This window comes from Seriola aureovittata, chromosome 5 (assembly GCF_021018895.1).
Source record: "Seriola aureovittata isolate HTS-2021-v1 ecotype China chromosome 5, ASM2101889v1, whole genome shotgun sequence".
NCBI classification, from domain to species: Eukaryota; Metazoa; Chordata; class Actinopteri; order Carangiformes; family Carangidae; genus Seriola; species Seriola aureovittata.
Window position 1 is genome coordinate 27,925,690 of NC_079368.1, and position 21,930 is coordinate 27,947,619.

Consider the following 21,930-nt stretch of genomic DNA (forward strand, 5'->3'; position numbering starts at 1 on the left):
GTTAATCCTCATCTTTAGGTGTAAAATCAGTAAGGCCAGGATCAATAATATCAGTACATTATCATATCAACTGATACTTTTTATTGTTAAAAGCAGCCATTGTACTATCATGTCAGAGAGAGAAATATGTCGTCATTTATGGGGTGAATGCATTATTAATACACTAATTCTAGAATATTTTAATTACAATCAAACAATTTGTCAAACATGAGGCATTTCTGTTCAATATCCACTGTTTATGATTTAATCACATTCATGTTTAAACAATTTCTAATGATAACAAATATTAATTTTGGGACTTCCCTGAACTCCAGATGTTGACACTGCGCATATACACAGCAGCAGCAGCACAGGTGCAACTATTCTGACTGGAAAGAAAGAATATTTGGCTTTTTTCCCGACTACCTTAACTGCTTTCCTGCTTTTCCGGCATTGATGTTTGCACGTTGCATGTTTTTACATATTTGTATTGCATGTATAGCTGTTGCTGATATAGTGGCACCTTGTCATGATAGTCACTGGGGGGGTTGCTGCACGTTTTACAGTGTGTCTACAACATCAAAATCACAACAATGAATGGGCCTTAGCATGTTGTCACTGTGTGCTTACAGTATCTCGGTTGGTTTTTTATTCCGTGTAGTTGGTTATCAGATAATACAGTTTGCATTAGATGAGATGTGGAGATGAACATCCATGTAACCAGCAGCAGCAGCAGCAGCAGGAAGCGGCGGGACCCCAACAACTGTCAAACCGAAACAACGCTGTGAAGCCTGCGGAGCTTAAATCCAGACAAGCTAGCTGTGTCAATACACTGACACTCAAGTCACTGCGAGTAAAACCCTGGCTCTAATAGTATCTACGACATTAGATCAGTAAAATGCACTATATCGTTTTCTGCAAAGGTCACCGGTGTCCAGAGGAAACGCGGTCCCGTGGCTGAGCTCCAGCCGGGGTTTGGCTATCAGGCAGCGGACAAACACACACAAGCGTCCAACACAACGTACGTTACCTTCAGCGGATTCCCAGTGTCTGTGCCGAGGCCGCTCAGTGCAGGAAACAGCCGGATGTCTCTTCGCTCTGTGGTCATACGTGTTATTACTGCCTACATGAGGATTTCTGTAATTGCACAATGGTATTGAAACCGTACTGAGGTAGCACCTTGTGTGGCACTGACGCCGATGTTACACCTCAGTGACGTGGAGCCTCTTTTCCTCCTTCGTCTCTTCCGCGTTGCAACGACAGGCCCCGAACGTGACGTCCCTCCTCCTCCTCCTCTTCCTCCTCCTCCTCCTCCTCCCACTCCTCCTCCTCTTCCTCCTCCTCTTCCCACAGCTCAGCATCCTTCAGCAGGTGGATGGTTGGACAATTCAATACATTGGTTATGCCCATCCTCATTAAAATCGACCCCTCTAATATTTAGCCCACTAAATATTTAGGATTCAAACTGCTGTTAGGCAATGTGTTTCTCTTTTGTATTTTAACACATGGGTTTATATTTTGCATATAAGATAAGATAGAATAAAAATAGAATACTGTATATATACATACTTAGCTTTAGGCACCACAAGTAAGTGAGGATGCTTTTAAAAAATAATGCCATGTTGGTTTTTATTTGTAAATTAACAATACAAAGTGCTGTGACCAACCTTTGTCTTTACAACATCTGTTCACTTGCAAATAGTTTTTCAAGGTACCTCGCAGGTAGAACCTGCCACATTTGTTCTCTGATTTTAGGCTGTCTAGGTGTTTTCTGTCTCTCTCTGTAATCCCAGACTGACTCCATGATGTTGAGATCAGCGCTCTGCGGGGGCCACATCTGTTGCCGAGGTAAAGGCTACTAAATACTAAATGCCAGCCATACACATTGTAAAAATGAAGCGTATTGAGATAAAAAAGTATGGAGGCAAAAGATTACAAAATTAAATTAAATATGTAAATGCAAAAATTGTACCTGAGGGAATTGAATTGGGCTGTGGAGAAGAGTCGCAAGTCTGCATATAGCAGATAGTAGCAATAGCAACAAGATCTTGCAAAGGAATATGCTCATAATTTGATGTATTTTCTTTCTTGAACATACCATGTAAAGACAGCTCTATTCTGTCCCTCTCATCTGTCAATGTTTTCTTATATGTGTGATGTACTCTAGGAAGCAAATATCCCACTGTAAGAACTATTACAAGACAAACATCCTAAACATACCTAAGAAGATGAACTATTTAAGAAATTAAACTTTAGCAAGTGATGCAATGATCTCAAATGTGTATTGCATGCAAAACAGCTTTTATAAAATATAAGCAATCTGCAAGGAATAATGGGGGACAAATATCTGAACATTACTAAAGAGACAAAATAGATTTAAAAACACACTAGTTTTATTTGATGAAATCCCCACACAGTAAATTATAAAGTGTAGCATTTCCAGGAATCAGAGCAAACAACGGTATTTCCACATCTTTACATACTACACATACAGAAATCCACCATTTACACACCACATTCAAATCCTCTGGAGGAAACACAAACAGACAAATGCACTGTCACTAATTTAGAGTTTGAGTGATACTCCAAGTCAGGTAGTGTTTAAAATTCACTTTGTATCAAGGAAAAGCGCATTTAAAACCACAAGGTAAAACTATAAACTATTAACAGTGCAAATTGTCTCGACAGGCTTATGTCCGTCTAAACTTTTCTCTTCTGTTCTACAGCCTGTTAAATATTGCACACACATTTATTATACACACCTGCACAGCCAAACTCTTGCTGACATGCTACAGATTTTTTTTTAAAGTGCTAGCTTGGAATTAGATTGACAGCCAGCAAAATATTTGGTTCTAAATTCATTACTGAAAAGCAGTTGAGATTACGAGCCTTTTCAAAGGTTTCTGTAACTACATACGACTGTGCTGTGACAAACCAATAGAAGGAAACCACCTTAAAAACACATTCAGCCATTTGTTCTGTATTTATCATGAATACATTCTGTGATGGAAATAAAACCTGTGAACCTGCTCTGCCAATTTATAAATGCACAGACATGTTTTAGAGACATTGAAACAGTCAGTTTTAAAATACAGGAATCACTGTTCAGGTCTGTGAAGACCGGAGTGAAAATAATAGACAGCAACACATGCAAGACAAAATATGCACAGTCACAGAAATCTAATATTTCTTTTTGATACATTTCTGTCCAGCTAAATGTAAGAACATGAATTTATTAAGTGTTTTCAAGCCAAAACAAAAACCCCTTATGTGCTCCATATGCTATAACCGAAACCTTTAAACTGACTAATTGAACCAACACCACAAAAAAAAGAGGAAGAAAAGGTTGTTAGTACCATTTCACACTCCCTTGACAAAGGCAGCTGAACAGGGTAACTGTAATTTCCATCAATAATGATGCACATGTCTTTCAAGTCCACAAGCAAACACCAACTAATAACATGAACATTTAAGATGTACTTTATTTCACTAAAAATAATATAATCTGGTTTAATATGTACATGGAAGTTAAAATCAAACATTTTGAAAGATCAGCTTATTATTTGACATTTAAAGAGAAGGCGGATATATTGAACTGTTATGGACAAATGCTGCAAATTAAACTAAACTTGTTTCTGTGGGGAAAGGTACAGTAGTTAAGGTTTTCCAGGCCTGACAGATAGAGGTAGGTAGCATTGGGCCCCAGTCAGGGCCAGAAACCTGAGAAAACACACAGACACACCAGTTACCCTAACCCTCCAGAAATCAAAATATACATGAATGTACAAACAAACCCATGTGCAGGCACATATACAATATAAGTCTATACAAAAACCAAGTGTGTTTGCCCAGCGAACTGTCTGTCCTGTGTGCTCTCTTAGACTTAAATATCTGAGCTGCTTTAATCAAAGCCAATCAACCACTTAGGTGCCCGATAGCCAAACTCACCAGCAAGATGCTAATATGCTACACGTCATGTGTCTGCACTGCAAGTAAACTGTGATCTTGGTAGCAAAGGTACAGAACAATGTGTTTTGTGATAGCACTTTGTAAAAACCTGAATTACTGTGGTGGGTTTTTTTTTTTTGTTGTTTATTTTTTTTTTTTTTAACTGTTTAAAGGCTGTGAGGCCACAAAGATGTGTGTTGCTTAAGTCAGCACCAGAACCAACAAGCTTTGGCTATTATTAAATGACTTTGCAACTGTCAAGATGATGTTGACTACAAGTACACAACATTCTGGTACCTGCTACTTCTATGATGGTGAAAGTCACATTCAGTGCAACAGATGTGAGAGTGCAAACAGTGAGAGGCTTTTAAATCCAAGTAATTGCTCCAGGATTCATGTTCGTTAGTAAGGGTGAACGCTTTTGAGCGTGTAACAGTCAATGTGAAACAAAACCATTACCCTAATGACGCCAACTAGGTAGTGATAAATGTGATGATTGTAAAGGTTATCATGTGCGAGGCTTCATTCATCATATTGTGCAAAAAACAGCTGAACATAACTGTGATAAAGGAGAAAAAGTAGTGTTTTTTTTTTTTTTGTGACAAAGAGTAAATAGGTAAACGACAAGTTAGAATGAGTACCATTAACTGTTATAACTTTTACACCAGTGTCTGTGATCAAACTATGCCTACAGTAAAAACTCACATACAGTATTTATGCTGATAATCATTTCCATAATGCTTGTGCAATGACACCGATATCTGCTTGCTAGAGCAAACTAAGTGACCCATTTTCTAAAGAAAAGAAAAGGCACAAAGGCACTAGCTTCAAAGTAGCTACAAGGCTCTTTCAGGTCCACTAAGATTACATCTAAACCTATGCTGCTACGGTTAGACAAACAGTTACAGAAAAGAGCCAAAGAAACAAAGATCACCCATTACTTAACGGACGCAAAATTATCTATAAACATAAACCTGGCAAAAAAGGAAGCGCAAGTGTAAGCTCGAAGGCGTTTCATATTAAAACAAAAATTTAAAGTGGCTGCAGACTAACTTTACAGCCAATTCCACCACATTAACAGCTGATCATAGCTGGCAACTAAAAACAGGTCAAATACAGTTAACAGAGACTTTGGTATGTAGAGAAGACCTTTCACATTTATACTGATATTCAGTGTCATCATTGTATGTGCCGGTCATACATTATACATGCCAAGTCTAAATAGGCCAGTCTATGGCAGAGATCCAATTTTCACATTTCAGACCAAAGGCCCTGACCACATCTGCCTCATCTAACCTTCGGAAAAATGGTTTGGGATTGTACTCCGTCACCCTGTCAATAAAACCTGCTCTTCCTCGAACATGCCAAAGATTAAATAGATTCAGGTCCTAATGCATCATCACACTCCATCCCTCCTCAGAAGGTCAGTCTCTTTGCAGTGATGAACTCTTCCAGTTGAACCTTGCCGCTGCCCATGAGGCCGAAGGCTGGATACATTGTTCCTGAACAATCCACCTGCCTCTCATAAAGGCACCTCATGGTGTCGGCATCGTAGAAATACACCCGGCATGCATCATAATCAAGGCATACCCCCAAGCGCTGTGGCATGGGAAGCATGCGATTACTAGGGTCACCGGACGATGCGTTTGCTGTGGAAACAGAGGAAGATGAGGAGGTCTTGGGGATGAAGAGTTTGCCCATGCCCAGGGTGAGGAGGGTGAAGGGCTGGGAAAGCTCATAGCATGTGTCTTCGCTACCGCTGTCATGGCCACTATCATGGTCGTACCTGGTGAATGGAGGAGGAGACGAGGGGGATAAATGGGCAAACGTTTTTAAAGTTATGGCAAAGCAAGAGTCATAATCATGTGTAAAACAGAAAGAGTGATAATCTGCCCCATTTCATTTCCAAGTGTGTAAAGAATGAGTTCTGGCTAACATCGCTCGTTAAGGCTACAACAAGTGATTATTTTCATTATCAGTTTGTCTGCTGATTATTTCCTCAACTGCTTCGTCAATTAAATAACAGAAAAATAGAGAAAAAAGCCCATCACATTTTCCAAATGCCTAAGATGATGTTTTCAAATAACTGGTTGTGTCTGACCAACAGGCCAAAACACACAAATACAGTCAATGTACAATCAAAGAAAGACAAAGAAAACTGAACAAATATTCACATTTTAAGATGTTTGAAACTGTGAATTCTGCACAATGAATCAATTATATACCTATTTGTTTTCTGTCAGTTAACTAATTGATTGATCATTTAATCTCTACTGTAAAATTTGAGAGCTACAGTCTCTGCTACAGTCATGTTAACCATTTCACAAGAGCATGCTTTTTCTGGCATTTTCTTACGAGGGAAAAATGCATACTCAGCCTTTCTAATGAATGGTTAAATGCTGCCTGATGTTTTTCACCATTTTACCATATACTTAAAATGTATTTGCATAAGGAATGTGTTCCTAAACATGCTTTTACATGAGCCGGTCCAGTGAGGCAGGCTTTGTCTGCGAGTAAGCTCTTAACCAGTTTATGCTGGTTCTCTTACATCACAGGATTAGGTGTGACTCAAACACTTATCGCTGTAATGAGATTGTGTGTGTCTGTGTGTGGTCAGGTATGTTAAGGTTGGGGAAAAAAAAAAAAAAAAAAAAAGACTTTGTACATTTTGGTTCGAGTTGCTGAAAATGTCTGTTCATTATGGACAAACTGTAAATGATAATCATGTGTTATAGACATGTGCTTGGATTTACCTGGGGCTGCTGGTATCTCTAGGATTGTGAAACCATTCAAGCAGCTTTGAGTCAGAGGCCACACCAACTTTAACCATGTAGGAGTATGGCTCCACCTTGAAGGCCCAGTAGTGTCTGCAAAACAAGCAGAGCAATTCCATTCTTTACACCAGGTTTTACTGGAAATTATAATAATGACCCATTCATTGCCTACTGAAACACTTATTTTCTAATGTGTCCTCCGATATCCTTGGTGTAAAATTCTCCTAAATAATTAGTGAATCTCGCTCTTTCTGAATGGAGCCTGATAAGAATCGTACAGAAATGACAATTTAATAGTGCTACCACCTTAATGAGCACATTGTGTGTTCCTTGTGTTTTGTCATTTTCCCCTAGATTTAACTATAAATGACTAACGTGCGTACAGCTCATTCCTGTTTTCCTTTCAAAGAAATCGTATAATTAATCACTTTGCAACAGTAGTTTGTTATTTAGCAAATAAAGCATGCTGCTGGACACAGCTTCTTTGTCTGTTTTTGGCATACCTTCCCTGAGAGATGCCCGTGTCCCCAATTATGTAGTCTAGTCCAATATAGCTGCCCGTCTGCACACGTTCTGCTGCAAGGAGGAAGCCCATGCCTGCTACGCTCTCCACGGTGTCCCGTCGCTTGTTTAGAATGAGTCGCTCCGTACTGAAGCCACACTTATCACTGAACAGGAAACCAAAAGCTGGATGTGAAGAGATGGGGGGGAAAGGTGGACAGGGAAGACAGTGGTAGAGGAGGGGACAGCAAGAGAAAGAATTCAGAAGAGGAGAAAAACAGATTAAGTTCAGGAGAAGTGATTTTGTTGAACACACACAGACACACACACAGTTTATTCCCTGTGTTTTCAGTTTGGGTAGGAAAGAGTAGGAGCCCAAGGCTGACACATGAGGGCGCTATAGCACAATCTTAAAAAGCCACACAAAGACCTACTTGCCATTATCATCACACTATGAAGAATAACAGCGCAATGACACTCAATCCTCATTTCTTATGTGTAGCTGCCATTTATATTTCTCATCTGGATGCAATTAAACACATTCTATAAATAGTTTATTGCCCAAAGGCCACAATTACCATAATCCAGCATACATGAAGGCTGACATGATTATGCCTGTTCACTCAACCATCCTATGCAATATGAGGTCTACACTGGGGAAGACCGGTTCATTTGCATGCATCTAGGGAAGTCCTTATACTAACTAGGGCATGATAATGATAATAGTATAAGCCTGCCTAAAGGGTGAACAGCCACCAATGCTGCAGCTTTATGTGCAGTTATGTAGTAGGGATGCACTGATACTGACAGCCATCCTGTCCGGCTGGACTGGAATCCTATCATGTAATGCAGTGCCATGTCAGAGACATCTGTAAACTGGCTTATTTTTATGCATTTTTGGCACATACAAGCTTCTATAATGATGAAATTTGGACTTGATTATTTTTGCTCACTGACACCGGTTGTGTCATCAAAAACCAGATCAGCTGATCTTATTCGTCTTATATTCGGAATCAGTTCATCTTTAATATGAAAATACCTACATCCATGTTGCAAAACAACCTGTGACATTTGCTTGGTACTGTAAAATGATGTTACCAGTCATTCAATGAAAATACAAAAAAATGGTGGCAAACAGTTGATGCAGCACTGAATTAGTCCCAAAGCAAATATATATTAAATTTCACATGCAGTTAACTAGACCTTGATATTTATTGAAGGGATCTTTTAACAGTCAGTCATTGATATCTGGGCGTTCTGTAGCCAGGGGGCCCGAAAACAAGGACATCATTTTAAGTGCGGGGATTTCTGAAGAAGCCCTTTGTTGTCTAAATCTCAACTGTGTCCCCCTCATATTCATCATGAGTAACGGGGTGCGTGCATGTGAGTGCATGCGCGCATGTTTTGTCATCCTGGCCTGAAATTCCACCTCATTACTGATGCACAGTGAATCCGGTCGCTCAGTCTTACACGAACCAGGGAGCACAGGAATGTGAAAGCACCAATCACAACACAAATGACAAGGACACAAATCAAAACAAAGCCATATCAGATCAGAGATTGACATGTCATGGATGCATGTGTGCAACAGATGCAGGCCTCTGCCGTGGAAGGTGAAAACGTGTAGTGATTTCTGGGAAGTGACACTGCTACAGAAAACACCTCAGCAAGGACTTTTACACCGAGAGTAGACAGGTATGTGTACAGGCAGTCTAAACGAAGAGAATGGGATGATTGCTAGGCAGAATAAAAACCAAAGTGATACAGTCCCCTACTGGGAAAATATGATTCAAATTCAAGTTCAGCAGATGGTTGGGGATGATGATCGTTTTTAATGAATTCCACCTTGCGTCTGTCAGGCAAGCTTAAAATGCCAGCAACAGATGCGACTGCAGGTTTCTTCGTCCAAGCTGTCACATTGCCTCCACCCCCACACACAGACAAAAGCTATATTGGTTTCAGCCATCTGAAACAAAAGCCATTACCATGGTGATAAACTAAAACACCATTGTGCTTCATTACCTCCTGCATGCTGGCGACAAGACAATTCAAAATTTCAAAAAAAAAAAAAAAAAAACAGTGAAGCATCTGCCATCTGATAATCTTCCTAAAATCAAGCCCAGTGCTAAACGCTAAACACTCACACGTGCTCAGGGAAGTAAAAAGGGACAGAAGAGCTTAGCCGTTGCCTTGGCCAAAAGAGGCCCAATAACAGGGGCTGGTTCTTCGACAGTCAGGAGCCTAATCCCGTGCATAATTAACATTGCACTTGGCATCAGCAATGACATAGATTGTATTGATTATATGCAACAAATTGTCAACTATATGGAAAACTTCCCCACATCCCCAGCTTACCAGGTGCAGGTGGTGAGTGGAAGGTGACTTCAGGGCTGTAGGGGCTGAACATGGAGTTCCTGCAGCTTCGCACCCTGAAGGAGTACAGGCTGTCAGGCTCCAGGTCACACACCACAGCGCTGGGACCATACACCCTGTCTGTAGCCCTCCAGACCCCACTGTCCTCACCGTCCTCCTGGGATGGGGAGTGACCTGGGCCACTGAGTCTGGAGAAAAAAGAAAATCAAAGTCAATAGCTTGTCTGTTGATCTTGCTGTTATTTCTTTGTGTGTTTGCGCCCACCTGCGGTACTCAACCACGTGGTGATCTGTTGGCAGATGATCATCAGACAGCCTCCAGCAGATTGAGGCCTCATTATAGACTCTGCTGTGGGACAGGTCAATCAGAGGAGGGTCTGGAACTGCATAAAGAGAAGAAAACCGTGATAACCAGTTAGCAAAATGAAGAGAATCTGAGTAATCGGAGAATCAAGACTCTCAACATAGGCCATCCTTCACCTAATTATGATTTGTGGTAAGCAAACAAGTAGACCTTGTGTTTTTTCAGTCTGTGACAGAGAAGGGCTCGAAAATATAACGTTTGACGTGTGAATGTGTTTGTGTGTGTGAGAGAGAGAGAGAGAGATATGCAGCCAACAAAAAATCTAATTTCAAAGCAATGCCAAAATTGAGCAATAAAATGCATTTTTGTCCAGGCTTAAACACATTGCACATGACAGGGGTTAATACTGAAACACTCATTTGTGGTGATTAGCAAGATGTAACGGACCTTATGCATAAATGGAAAAACGACTACAAACACAAGGGAATTCCAGTAAAATGTCTTAATCATGCTAAGTACAGTACTTCAGCTCAATAACTTGAGCTGAAGCAAATGAAGCTGTGTAAGTGCAGCAAAGATTAGGTTTGCTAGGATCAGAACTATCCACTCAGGACAATGGACAAGACCATCTTACATAATGGAGCCTGTTAAGAGGTTTTCACAGACTCAGTGTCAGGAAATGCACTTTGCAAAGCACCACCACCACCACCACCACCTCTCTTCCACTTTCCCTTTCATTCCACTTTCTCACATTTGTTATTTTTCCTCCTATTGGTGGTTGTAAGGATTTCCTACGAAGCATCAATCTGTCTAGCTCTGACTTTAGGTTTTCATACCAACAGCCCACTTCCCATCTGTCCTCTCATTTATGTCAGCCGCATCCACTGTGTAAGGATTGCTCTTACCTTATCATTTACAGTTCTCTCTCTACATTACTGTCACCATATATAGGTTGCCGTCTCTCTAAGATCAAGACATTTTTCTATACATCTAATACTCTCCCTGTGAGAATTCCCATTTTCTTCTTCTTTTGACATTTCCGATACCTCCCACTTCTAATGCTCTTTTCCCATAGAGACGGATTCCCCTCGCTGACCAGTGTCACTACCACTGCTGAGCTTTCTCCAAAGTCAATTGGCTAATCCTCAGTCTGCAAAGTGACACAGCTCTCCTTCATGAGCTTCTGTCCTTTTATAGCCCAACGCATTTTCATGTGCAATTACATGCCATGCTGGTAACATACTATACTGAGCAGATACATTATAGAGGGTACATTATTAGATAATGCAGGATTAAAAGAAGATGACATTTCTCATTCCTGGTGTCATGCCTGAACTTTGCAAAAAGCTAAAAGGCACCCTAAACATCAAATATGAATACAATCCTAAAGGCAAATGGATGGAAAACCATCTTACGGGCCAACTCTAGCTCCAACCTCTCATTTTCATCTGTTGACCACTTGAAACAATCCCTTTCAAATAAACTATAAAACTAAATATCCTGAGTCAAGACACTCAAGACTTTAATTCCTCCCATCTTAACCCCTGCAACAACAGAATTACACCTCAACCTCATATCAGATGAGCAGTAAAGCAAGGAAAGTAATGAGTTACAACTCCAGTGTATATCACAAATTACAAAAGAGATACATGTCTTATATATAATGTCTTATGAATCATGTCTTTTTTTTCTCCACCCATTTCCAACAGATGGACCAAGAGGCAAGGACCAAATGGGGCAGTGAGCCATCCAGCGCAGCAGGCAAAAAAAAAAAACAGCACTATTGATCACATACAGGACAGACTGCTGCCAGGCAGACAGCACCAAGGCCAAGTTACACTGCAGGGAGCTGCTTTCTGTTGTGTCCATTTTCATTCCACTGCTCTCTCTGAAAATGTGAGAGAATTTGACTTTCAACTTGTCACTCCCTTATAATCTGCTCAAATAAACTGTATCCTGTGCTGTAACATATTACGGCTGACTTAAAGTGGAAACTAGTTGAGAAAAACATTCTTCTCAGCCTGACATTTTTAAAGAAACTCCAAATTGAAATGGACCACAAATGGGCATTTATACTTGACATAATAGTCTTTCAAAGCCTCTTGAGAAGCAGAGCATGGGGTCAAAATCTGCAGCAAGGGCACAGCTGGGTTAACATGGGAGAGCACAAATACGCCGTTATCCAAGAGAGGAAGGGATGTCGTAAAAAAAAGCATGGATAAGCTATAGGCACTGAACAAAATCCAACACATACAACATTATACATCAAGAAGGCTGGCGATCGTATAAAAGACTTCACACTCAACTGATGTTTTTGCCACTTGAGCTGAGGACAAAACAAACTCATCAAGGACAATAATGGACAGCTTTCAGTTTCCTGTATAATGGATCTATGAGGGCTTAGGGGTATTATTCAGAGACACTGTAGTGGTTCTTCACTGCTGCCAAGACTTCAATTAAATTACTGCAGTATATAAATGCCCCCACTGCTTCTTTTCTCTCTCTCTAAGCTCAAACTAAGAGCACCATCAAGTCCCGCAGGCCACGTAGATTAAAAAGACACACATCAATATGACTGCCACCCAACTGCCGCATGCAGCACTGATTCGTTTAGGGAACCTTCTTACATGAAAAACTCCACTATAGGCATCATAAGAGAATTAATAACCAAATAAGCAAATTCAAGAACAACAATTTAGTCGATATTTATTGGTCAGGATGATCTCAGGTTATGGTTTAAACAAAAAGAAAACTGCAGAACAGACGAACTATAGAATAATTTGAGGATCGGAAGATGCAGGTTTATTTCCATTTAGAAATATCCTTATGTAGTAACACTGTTCATCTACAGTTTATGTCTCAAAGTGTTACTGACACAAATCACCTCCACAGAAGAATGATAGATACACAGCAATTTGAGAGATTTTTCTAGTTTTACCAGGTTAAAATTTCAATGAAGTTTAAGCTCCATTTATAGTACAAATCGCAATCAAACTTGATTTGTATGGAATTACATGTTAATTTTCTGCTAATTTGGTTTAAACACTATGAAAATATTCTAATAAAAACAGAAAATAACCAACTGTTACAAAAATTGTAAATAAAAACAACAACATTCATAGAAACATCAACACCAATTATTTGTAATAAGTAATAAGTTTTTGCATTTAGTCACAGATGGTGAAATCAGTTGCTATCAACAGCTAATAAATTGCCTGAATGCTTTAAACAATTCAAGTCATCTTTGCATACTATGTTGTGGTGATTGAATAGTTCACTGAGTTGTGTTTAATGTGACTTTTTCTTCCTTATTACATCCTACTGCTTTTTTCACTGTGTCCGTTGAATATCTGATGATTCAATGACAATTTGGCCAGAAAGATCTTAAAAGTTCACACCCAAAGAAATACTTCTGGAAAACCTGCATCACTTGTGACAGATACACTTTCTATCCATTTAGCAAAGTGGATTAAAGTGGTTCCTTTATCAAACCATCAACTCCACTGTAATTTGATAATTATCCGTTTCTTTTGATGATTCGTACAGAAAGAGCCAACTGCAGCCTCCGAGATGAATCTCACATCACTGATTTTAAACAAACTAACAGGGGGGCTCTCCAGTGATGCAACAAAGGCCCACAGCCACAAACTCATCCTAGTCCCAGCCACTGCGATAACTGTCAGTTGTTTAGTTTCATCCACTTGAGGAATAATGTCTCCGCACCAAGAGAGGCCTCAGGGTTGTCTACAATGTCAGCAACAAGTAATCCCTCTCTAATGACATTTTTTGAAGGCTAAGGTCTAGAAGCACAGCTGCCACTCAAAGCTTTGCCTCGTGTTGACACTGAACAGCGATGGATGCCCCAAACCTGCCCCAAACACCAGTCATCTGTTATTGACTTCCTATGACTGAATGTGTCACAACCTACTGTCTCTATCTGCAATGATATTCAACCCCGCGCTCCCTCCCAGACACTGACACACATGATGTTGTCACATTAGATACGAGCCACAGTAAAAAAGGCATTTGAAACGAGCCTCGGCCACACGCAGCCAAATGTCGACAACCATCACTCAACCGTAACAAGTCTGTTCCGATCTCCAATCCTATCATCCAATTTAAGGTATAAATGTTAGTACAGTAGATCCGATATAAATATCGTGCTCTGCTTACGTTAATGCAATAATGGGCGATTAGAATAAGCATAACTACAGTTTAGTACGTACAATTCTCCAGCTTTAGATAAGTATATAAGCTGAATTCTAGATATGGTAGCAAACAAATTAATCTGACAATGACTAAGTTTTGACCATATTTTGCAATATGCATATCTGTCCAGCTGCTTGATGAGTCAAGCCAAAGACTGTCACCTTTAGGTTGATGAAGATGTTACCTTTCAGTGACCCTCTGTGATTCCACTTCCTTATCGAGAAATTTTTGCAACCTGCTCGATTATCTACGGACTTTTGACCTTTGCTAATAGCAGCTTTTATTGATTATTTGTTATGTCTGATGTCTGTCTAAGTGGCTCGGCTATTAAAGCTCACAGATATTTATTCTCAAGATAAATTAAAATTTTCATCAACACTTTCAAGATTAAATTTATAGAATAAAAATGAATGGTTTACAAAGAAGGACACTGTTGTTTATCACCTGACAAACTTAAAATATCTCTAAGTTTGTTTAATATTTCAAGTTTGCATTGGAAAAATGATTGTACCTGGACTGACAGTGTGATGCATTATCATTGGCCACATGAATGGTCCTCTTGCTTGAGCATCAGTCAGCAACAATTTGCTCTTTTGCCTCATGGTCTCATAAAACTGAGTAAATCTAAAATGGAAAGACTTTGCCAGGGCAAATTAAAAAAAGTGTGTATCCATTCATCCCTGGGAAACTTCTACCTGATGTGTCCTTAATATAACAAGCCTTTGTAAACCAGCAGACCAGAACAAAGCTTCACAGAGGAGCAAAATCTGCTTTGACTATATCCAGGGTTCTTCTTCCTGTTTATCCAATTTAGCTGCCCACAGATGACCTCTGACCTTTTAGCACAGCACAGTTCACAGGGTCTTCATGTTCAGAGCTGAACAGAAGCAGAAAACATCACCATGTTTTCCTGATAAACTCATGATGTGTGAAAACCAAACATCACATCGATGGAAGAATATTAAAGCACAGAAGCCGCTGGAAAACAAGGTTCACAAAGTCTGTAAAACATGTTTGATGGATCAAAATTTCAAACCCAAACCCACATTCAATTCCTGAACCTTGCTTTTGGTAAAGATTTGATGCAAGAGTGTTCCTGAGAAGATGATGGCATGGAGCATAAAAATAATCGTGAGCAAAATAGCATGTTTATTTTTCACCTCACACAATTTAACTGAAATAAAATTGGTCATACCTCCACCAAAACACATCTCTTTCAACAGAGTTTCTTCTTTGGATGTTTCCAGCACAAACTCATCAAAGCAGGGGGTGGCTGCAGGGTGGAAGGTCCTCAGAGACTCTGTAGCTTTCTGGATCCTGAAGACACACAAGACAGATATAACGTGATGAAATCGCCATCACTGGAGGCCGATTCTGAGCAACTTAAACTCACTTTTGTAAGCTCAACATAACAAGGACACAGACTGCTATTCATAGCAGGAGGACTTTTCCTCTCAGTTATATTAAGTTCCAATCATATTATGTTGTTATGTAACATAATTTTAATAGTATAATAGTCAGCTGTATCTATATTTATATTATCTTTCTTAAGTGAAACAGCAGATTAAAAACCAAGAGTTTGTCAACTGGAGAAAACTGAAGGCCACAGTATCATGCTCTTGGGAGTGAAAAGTTTCCCTGATTATCCAAAGCTGTTAATGGAGATCAAGCTTAGAGCAGAAGACAGTGTCGACTGGACTTTCCTTAATTGCCCTTGAGTTTGGTAACCTCTGCACGTGGCTTTGTCTGCTCCTGACACACTCCAGTCCCTCAAACACATAATCAGATTGAACACTAAAATAAAACTGACCAAATCCCACTGGAAACAGGAAGGCGTCGCTAATGATGTATGTGAACAACACGAAAAGAGTCATAGCAGATTTCAGTCGGTGACTGTGGAACTTGTTAAACAATGTTTAGCTTCTGTAATCTGTAAAGAATTTATATCAGGCAATGAGTAGTAACCTGCTGAATTATTGATTTGACAGTTTACAGTCAGGATTTTAGTGGGTAAAAGCTATGAATAACCATTACTGTCCATCTTCAGTCAGGCTTCAGTGCACTGTTAATGTTGTTGATTATGTCACTCTAATTGACTGATGCTTAAGTTTTATGATAAAATTTTGTAGGTGATGACAATTCTATTTAATTCACATTCCCCATTTAAATGTTACTTTAAAACAACAACAATTTAAATACATCCTGTTGTTGTAAATCACTAACTGCTTTGTGAAAATGTATTTATTGATGCTAGCCTTTAGCTTATTTTGCAAACCTCTATGTACATCATTAATGGCACCAGACATGCTAATACATTGTAGGTATCATTAATATCAAAAAGTGAGTAGGATTTTCCTTATAATATTGTAATACTCCATACATGTTGTTTTCCTTGTCTGATTTGAGTAAATAAATGTATTGAGTCAAAGATGTTGTTATAAAAGGATTAAGCCAGTATCACCCAGCTGTACCTGACATGCAGCTGCTTTGCAGTCTGTACGAAGCAGGACTGGTCCGTCTCTTTCAGCACCTCCTGAGCGTAGCCCACTAGACCACTGTTCTCCAGCATGCCTTGGTACTCCTCCACCTGGGGAATATTAATAAACAGACATTGCATTTCATAATTGCAGTCATTCTAACAGCATCTTTAAAGATAGGCTTGTTTTCACCCCTTTCCACACAGATCTATGAAAGTAAAAAAAGTACTCTAACTGCCACAGCTAAGAATACAATAAGTAAAGAAGCATGCATACATGTAGAGGATAAACAACAGAAATGAAATTCAGTCCTAGTATTTTATACCTGGCCCTTGAGTTGGTTCAGGCGTCGGCTACGAGACTGTTCAATGGATCTCAGCATCTCTGACTTCCTCTCCTGCAGCGTCTCAAACAGACGCTCAAAGTGTTCGTTGGCTCGACGCTCTGCTAGCTGGCCATTTTCCTTTATGAAGGAGACAAGTTTGACATTAATTTGTGCAAACTAAATCAAATTCTCTTTTCATATTTCCCTCCCTAAATCAATATATAGGCTGTAGTATACATAAACACTCTTCAGAGTCACAAGACACAATCATCGGTACAATTTCAAACTATCTGATGGGTGATGATTGCTGTCATCTTTTCTACTCCTCACAAAACTATTGAGGAAACAGACAGTAAAAGGTACAGTTTTACTTGATTCAACTATAACCATTCAGCATTATGATGTTAATTGATGTATTTATACCTTCGTTTGACAGATGCTTAATATTTAAGTAGAAGCCTAAAGGTTTACCTCACACAGTGACACTTCCTTTTTCAGATGATTATCCCATTATCCTACCATCTATATTAGACACACACACTTTGCTCTTATAAACAATGAAAGTGTAGCTCATTTAAACACTATCCATTCAGAGAAGCATCAAAGAAAAGAGGGAAGAAGCTCACAGTCTGAAACCCAGACATGCACGAGGGAAACTCGTCAGCACATCCTGCGTTTCCTTGTTTGTGTGGTTTGCATACTGTTTGGTTAGTGACCTTCCTTATTCGTACACAGAGACATGTAATTGTTCCTCAACTTAACAGGCTGGTTTTGAGAAAGCTATATAAATATTTGTATTCTGTAAAACAAAAAAAAAAAAAGCTGTATATACAGGGACTAACACACATATTCATTATGTGAATATGTGTGTTACATTCAAGGGGGGATGAGAGTTGTGACACACAGGGTTAGAAAAGATTAAGAAATGTTAAGACAACTCTAAGAAGCAGGAGTGGAGGGGAAGTTGGAGACCTGAAAGGATAAGTCTAAAATAGGAAATTAATAAAAAATATTTAAATATAAAATATCTATTACATTATTCAGAAAATGGATTGAAGAAACTTTAAATCCAGTCATTTTGCCTGTTGATTAATGAGTTGTATGCTGTTGTTAAATACAAAAAGTTTGTAAAACAAAAACAATTTCATTCTTTAGTTAAAAAAATAAATAAATAAATAAATAAATACATAAAAAAATCAAGGACAATAAAAGGGGATAAAAAGGACAGTAAATGAAGGGAAAATTATTTTGATTTTGAAAATCAAGTAGGCTAAAAACTCTGCAGTGTATACTGTAACATTTTAGGCGTGGAGTGGGAAAAGGATGTTGGCGTTTGCAGCAGCATGAGTCAGCTCTCTTACCTCAGTCTGATTGATGAGCACCTCAAGCTCAGTAATCTGAGTCCTGACCTGGTCCTCTTTACTGATGAGGTAATGGATACTCTTGGCCAGCTTCTCCTGGTGAGGAAAAGGATAGGCAGAATTTGCAGCAGATTTCTTAAGGTCTTTAAATCTGAAACATGTACACATGGACGCAGCACCAAGACGAGACAATATGACTTACACAACTGTGATTTAAGGCATACATGCAAAACGTCATCGGAATACATGCTATTGTAAAGAATCGAGTGGGATTTTATCAGTTTCTACTAATGTCAGAGCTGAAGTTTGGGAATGCGAGCACAACATTTTCCTCTCATCTTACATTATTCATGACCGCAGCTGCAACCTGCAGCATTCCCAGATGCATATAAAGTTCTGGACACATGCAGAGTGTGATAGCCTTGTTTCAGTGGGTGCAGCCTGTTTCAGTGGGTGCAGCCTGTTTCAGTGGGTGCAGCCATGTCAAACAACATTCATGATATGACCAAACTACTTCCGGAATGACAAAGGTTTCCAGGACTGTTCAGGACATCTGATACGCCTTCCAACAATTTGAAGATACAGTTCACACGAAATCATGGAGAACAAATGGTCTCACAGAAGCGAAACCAAACACTCAGACTGATTGAAATTAATTCTACTGATGACCACATGCAAGGCCAATTAGTTTTAACCCACTTAGCCAGTCTGGGTTTTGGTTTCCAACAAAGAGAGATTTATATCTACAGTCCAGTGTCTGTGCATGCCAGCACAGGTACAGGTACAGGTACAGGCACAGGTACAGGTCAGGCATTAATATTACAGCAGCAGATGAGAGGGTTGAGAGATGAGAAGGTTTTGTTAAATAGATTAGCTATAGCCCAACTAATCCCACCGAATGGGAGGATGTTACTCATCAAAAGGCTTTTACTCAGTTTCAGGTTATTAAATACAGTTATGTACATCTAGTGACACTAGACTGAACTTCTGGGGGGGGGGGGGGGGGGGGGGGGGGGCGTGTAAATTGTACAATTGTAACCTACTAAGTAAGATCAGTTGTTATTGGCATTTTCAGTGTAAACACATGAATAAGCTGAAGTAGCAAAGCTGATTTGCTTGGCCATGACTATTTCAGGCCTTGACTAACAGTGGCATTGTATACAAGCTTCAATTTAATCCTTGTTATCATAAGCCAGTACTGTGTTAGCTATTGCAGATAACAAAACAATCACACACAGTTGCCAAACTATCTGTTCTCAAAGTGTAACAGATCTGATTGTGTCACCTTGAGGATCTTGTAGGCACTGCTCATGGATGTGACTTTGTGGTTGGCGTGGGATCCTCCCAGCTTGCAGAGGTGACACACAGGTCGTCTGCAGACCTCACAGTACATGTTCACCTTCTCCATCTCGTGCTCCGGGCACATGAGCACCTGGGATATTTAACAGAACAATGACTTAAAATTACACCAACAAATACATACACACACACATAACTGCAATGTTTGACAGTACAGGCTGATGCAGGTTTCTTTTACACGTCGGTGATCAAAAACTAGCTGAAGTGAAACAGGAAGATGACCCATATTTCGAAAAGCATCTAGACAGCTATCTGTGAGCCATTTCCTGAAGCGTCTTGAAATAGAATTTCTGCCAAAATCCCCATCAGAAGTTCATCTGAGAGTATTTTAAAGTATTCTAAGATCAGTGAATCAAATTGTCGGACGGCCACTCAATTAAGAGGCATTGCTGGCTAGCAATTAATGATCAATATAACCTGACAGTGACAGATTTCAAGCTGTTTACATTCACCAACATCTGAATCCTTAGTAAACATTTCTAATCCATTCAACCTTTTAAAAGGAAATCTATACTTGCTAATGTTTATGTTTGACTCATGTGACATCTTATCACCTCAGACTGTTCATAGTCCAACTGAATGAATAGTTTGTTTGGGTGTTTGGAAACCACAGAGAAATACAGAAAAAGATGACCAGTGATGACACTTGCCTTGGGTCTAAAGTTCGTTGTGGGACCAACATATTCGTGCTGAGCTTTGGGCGTGCCCCATGGGTGGTGCAGCTTGAAGCACTCGTTACAATAGCTAGCCTTGCAGTCCATGCAGCTCTTCGTGGCTTCCTGCTGCTGTGGAGGCTTGCAGATGTTACACATGATCGCCACGGCGGCACGGGCAGCCTGGCGGTAGCGCTCAACAATGCTCTCCAGGGTGAAGTTACGGAACAGCATGCTGATGCCGCGCTCGCCAAGGTCAATGTCATGCTGGCAACCTGGGCATGAGATGGTGGTGACTCTGGGAGTCACAGACCCTCTGCGCCATCCCGGGGACGAGATAGAGCCTGGAGGAGAGCGAAGGAGGAAAAGTCAGATAAGATCATGTGTAATAGATTCCTGGCCTTGGGTCACCCAGTTTCCAGTCTTGTCTGAGGCTCTATTTTGACATGTGAACAACAATGTTCTTTGACTTCAAATTACAGTGAAGGAATAGTTTCCAAGAGAATCAAAGAGGGGCTATGAAAAATGTGTGGCCCCATTTGTGTTCAACAGATTCTGGGCCGAGTTTCACAAAAGCTGCATTACATCATCGGCACTGACTTTCCAAGTATGATCTAAAGACAAAAATGCCTTTGATTATCCGTATGAAAATATCAAGCCTTCACAAATAGGGCCTCAGCATGTCTCCGTTTATGGTTTATTTCCACAATGACCACTACTCAATAGAGACGTGGATGTATGGAGCAAAACACCAGGCGATATAATCGAGCAGTCGTCATACAGAGAAATAAAGTCCAGGAAGAGAGACGGTGCAAGACTCCTGGGGCAGGTGGAAGAATGAGGAGATACAGGATAGTCATGGGGAGGATAGCATCCTTGGAGTTTATAAAGAATACATAGGTCTTTATGAGAAATCAGTTTTACACTGCAAGTCATTCAATGTTTACCACAGGAGGGAAGAGTAGTGTTCACAATGATCTGGACAAAAGGAAATAATTCCAGACAGAAAATAAAAGTAATGCAATGTGACAAAGCCCAGAATTTTTAAACCAAGCAATGCAACTGAATTACACTGAAATAGAACTTAAGTTTTAAATTAAAAAAAACTAAATTCTAGCAATTGAACTTTATTATCACATGTCCAGTTCAATGCAACAACACTTACTTCCACATGACAAAACTCCTCTTAAAGCAGAACTGCTTTCAAGAGTTTCTCACAATATTGTGCTTGTTACTGATGCAGCAGCATCGTAACAAAGCAGCAACACAGTAACATGAGGTGGAAACAAAAGGATCTGTTATACAAGGTCACATCACAGACACAAGCAGGGTCTGTAAAACACTGTTACCACACACTTAAAGCCAGCAAACTTAATTCAATACACGCAGAAATAAAAATATTGCTTCACGTTTGTGGGGGACAGGGGAAGCGAGGAGTGCTGGATTTATCTCAGTTTGCAAGCCAGTATGTCCACTCCGTTTCCGAGGACCTGAAATTTAAATCAAACACTCCTCAGGAAAGCGAAATACGGGGAAACTATTTCAAAACAGCACTTTGCAAAAAAGGTGCAGCTGAGGGAAAAGCAGAGGCAGAACAGCAAACATATAAATGATGTGATACAAGCAGCCGTGTGCATGCCGTGTGACATGAGCAGAACTGAAGACTGT

The 21,930-nt window shown here is 39.8% G+C and overlaps 2 protein-coding genes across 10 annotated transcripts in view; both read right to left on the reverse strand.

The window, feature by feature from the left end:
* Positions 1 to 1,254, reverse strand: part of ccser1 (coiled-coil serine-rich protein 1) — a 117,945-nt gene extending 116,691 nt beyond the window's left edge. Inside the window, exon 1 of the mRNA XM_056375872.1 lies at positions 1,010 to 1,254. The gene's annotated coding sequence lies outside the window, so the exon portion shown is untranslated. The remainder of the gene's footprint in view (positions 1 to 1,009) is intronic.
* A 1,096-nt stretch (positions 1,255 to 2,350) lies between these two features.
* Positions 2,351 to 21,930, reverse strand: part of trim36 (tripartite motif containing 36) — a 30,775-nt gene continuing 11,195 nt past the window's right edge. For 8 of the 9 annotated variants that reach the window (XM_056376832.1, XM_056376831.1, XM_056376835.1 and 5 more), the window contains 11 exons: positions 20,260 to 20,606; positions 19,536 to 19,682; positions 18,251 to 18,346; positions 16,890 to 17,027; positions 16,559 to 16,674; positions 15,283 to 15,404; positions 9,840 to 9,957; positions 9,558 to 9,763; positions 7,205 to 7,388; positions 6,681 to 6,794; positions 2,351 to 5,713 (listed from right to left, as the gene is read on the reverse strand). In XM_056376832.1, coding sequence (XP_056232807.1) covers positions 5,344 to 5,713; positions 6,681 to 6,794; positions 7,205 to 7,388; positions 9,558 to 9,763; positions 9,840 to 9,957; positions 15,283 to 15,404; positions 16,559 to 16,674; positions 16,890 to 17,027; positions 18,251 to 18,346; positions 19,536 to 19,682; positions 20,260 to 20,606 — 1,958 coding nt within the window. In that variant the 3' untranslated portion in view covers positions 2,351 to 5,343. Of the gene's footprint in view, positions 5,714 to 6,680; positions 6,795 to 7,204; positions 7,389 to 9,557; positions 9,764 to 9,839; positions 9,958 to 15,282; positions 15,405 to 16,558; positions 16,675 to 16,889; positions 17,028 to 18,250; positions 18,347 to 19,535; positions 19,683 to 20,259; positions 20,607 to 21,671; positions 21,753 to 21,930 lie in introns of all 9 variants that reach the window. The other variant, XM_056376839.1, reaches the window with a different exon arrangement.